The sequence below is a fragment of the Fulmarus glacialis genome, unplaced genomic scaffold (assembly GCF_000690835.1).
Source record: "Fulmarus glacialis isolate BGI_N327 unplaced genomic scaffold, ASM69083v1 scaffold40623, whole genome shotgun sequence".
NCBI classification, from domain to species: Eukaryota; Metazoa; Chordata; class Aves; order Procellariiformes; family Procellariidae; genus Fulmarus; species Fulmarus glacialis.
Genome location: NW_009201728.1, coordinates 357 through 605, shown reverse-complemented (window position 1 = coordinate 605; position 249 = coordinate 357). Strand labels below are relative to the sequence as shown.

General features: G+C 65.9%; 1 protein-coding gene across 1 annotated transcript in view; it reads right to left on the bottom strand.

The window, feature by feature from the left end:
- The window catches only part of LOC104074065 (lipocalin-like), a gene marked incomplete at its 3' end in the record, with an annotated part of 1,925 nt that extends 1,678 nt beyond the window's left edge, over positions 1-247 (bottom strand). The window contains exon 1 of the mRNA XM_009574042.1: positions 149-247. Within this exon, the coding sequence (XP_009572337.1) occupies positions 149-247 (99 nt within the window). The remainder of the gene's footprint in view (positions 1-148) is intronic.
- Positions 248-249: the final 2 nt, after the last annotated feature.

Genomic DNA, 249 nt, shown 5'->3' with positions numbered 1-249 from the left:
GGGTGCACTGGCTGCCCTGCCCCTCCCAGTGCCAGGGCCAGCCTGGCCCCAAATCCACCTGCAACACCATCGCTGCACATTTTCAGGGCGAGGATCCCCCCAAACACCCCAAACCCCCATGCAGGTGATGCCGGGCAGGCTGCGTCACCTTGTCCTGCTGGAAGTCGGTTTGTACGGGAACGCTGTCCTGTGCACGCAGTGCCCCGAGCAGGGCCAGCCCCAGGATGCCGAGCAGCGTGGCGTGCATGT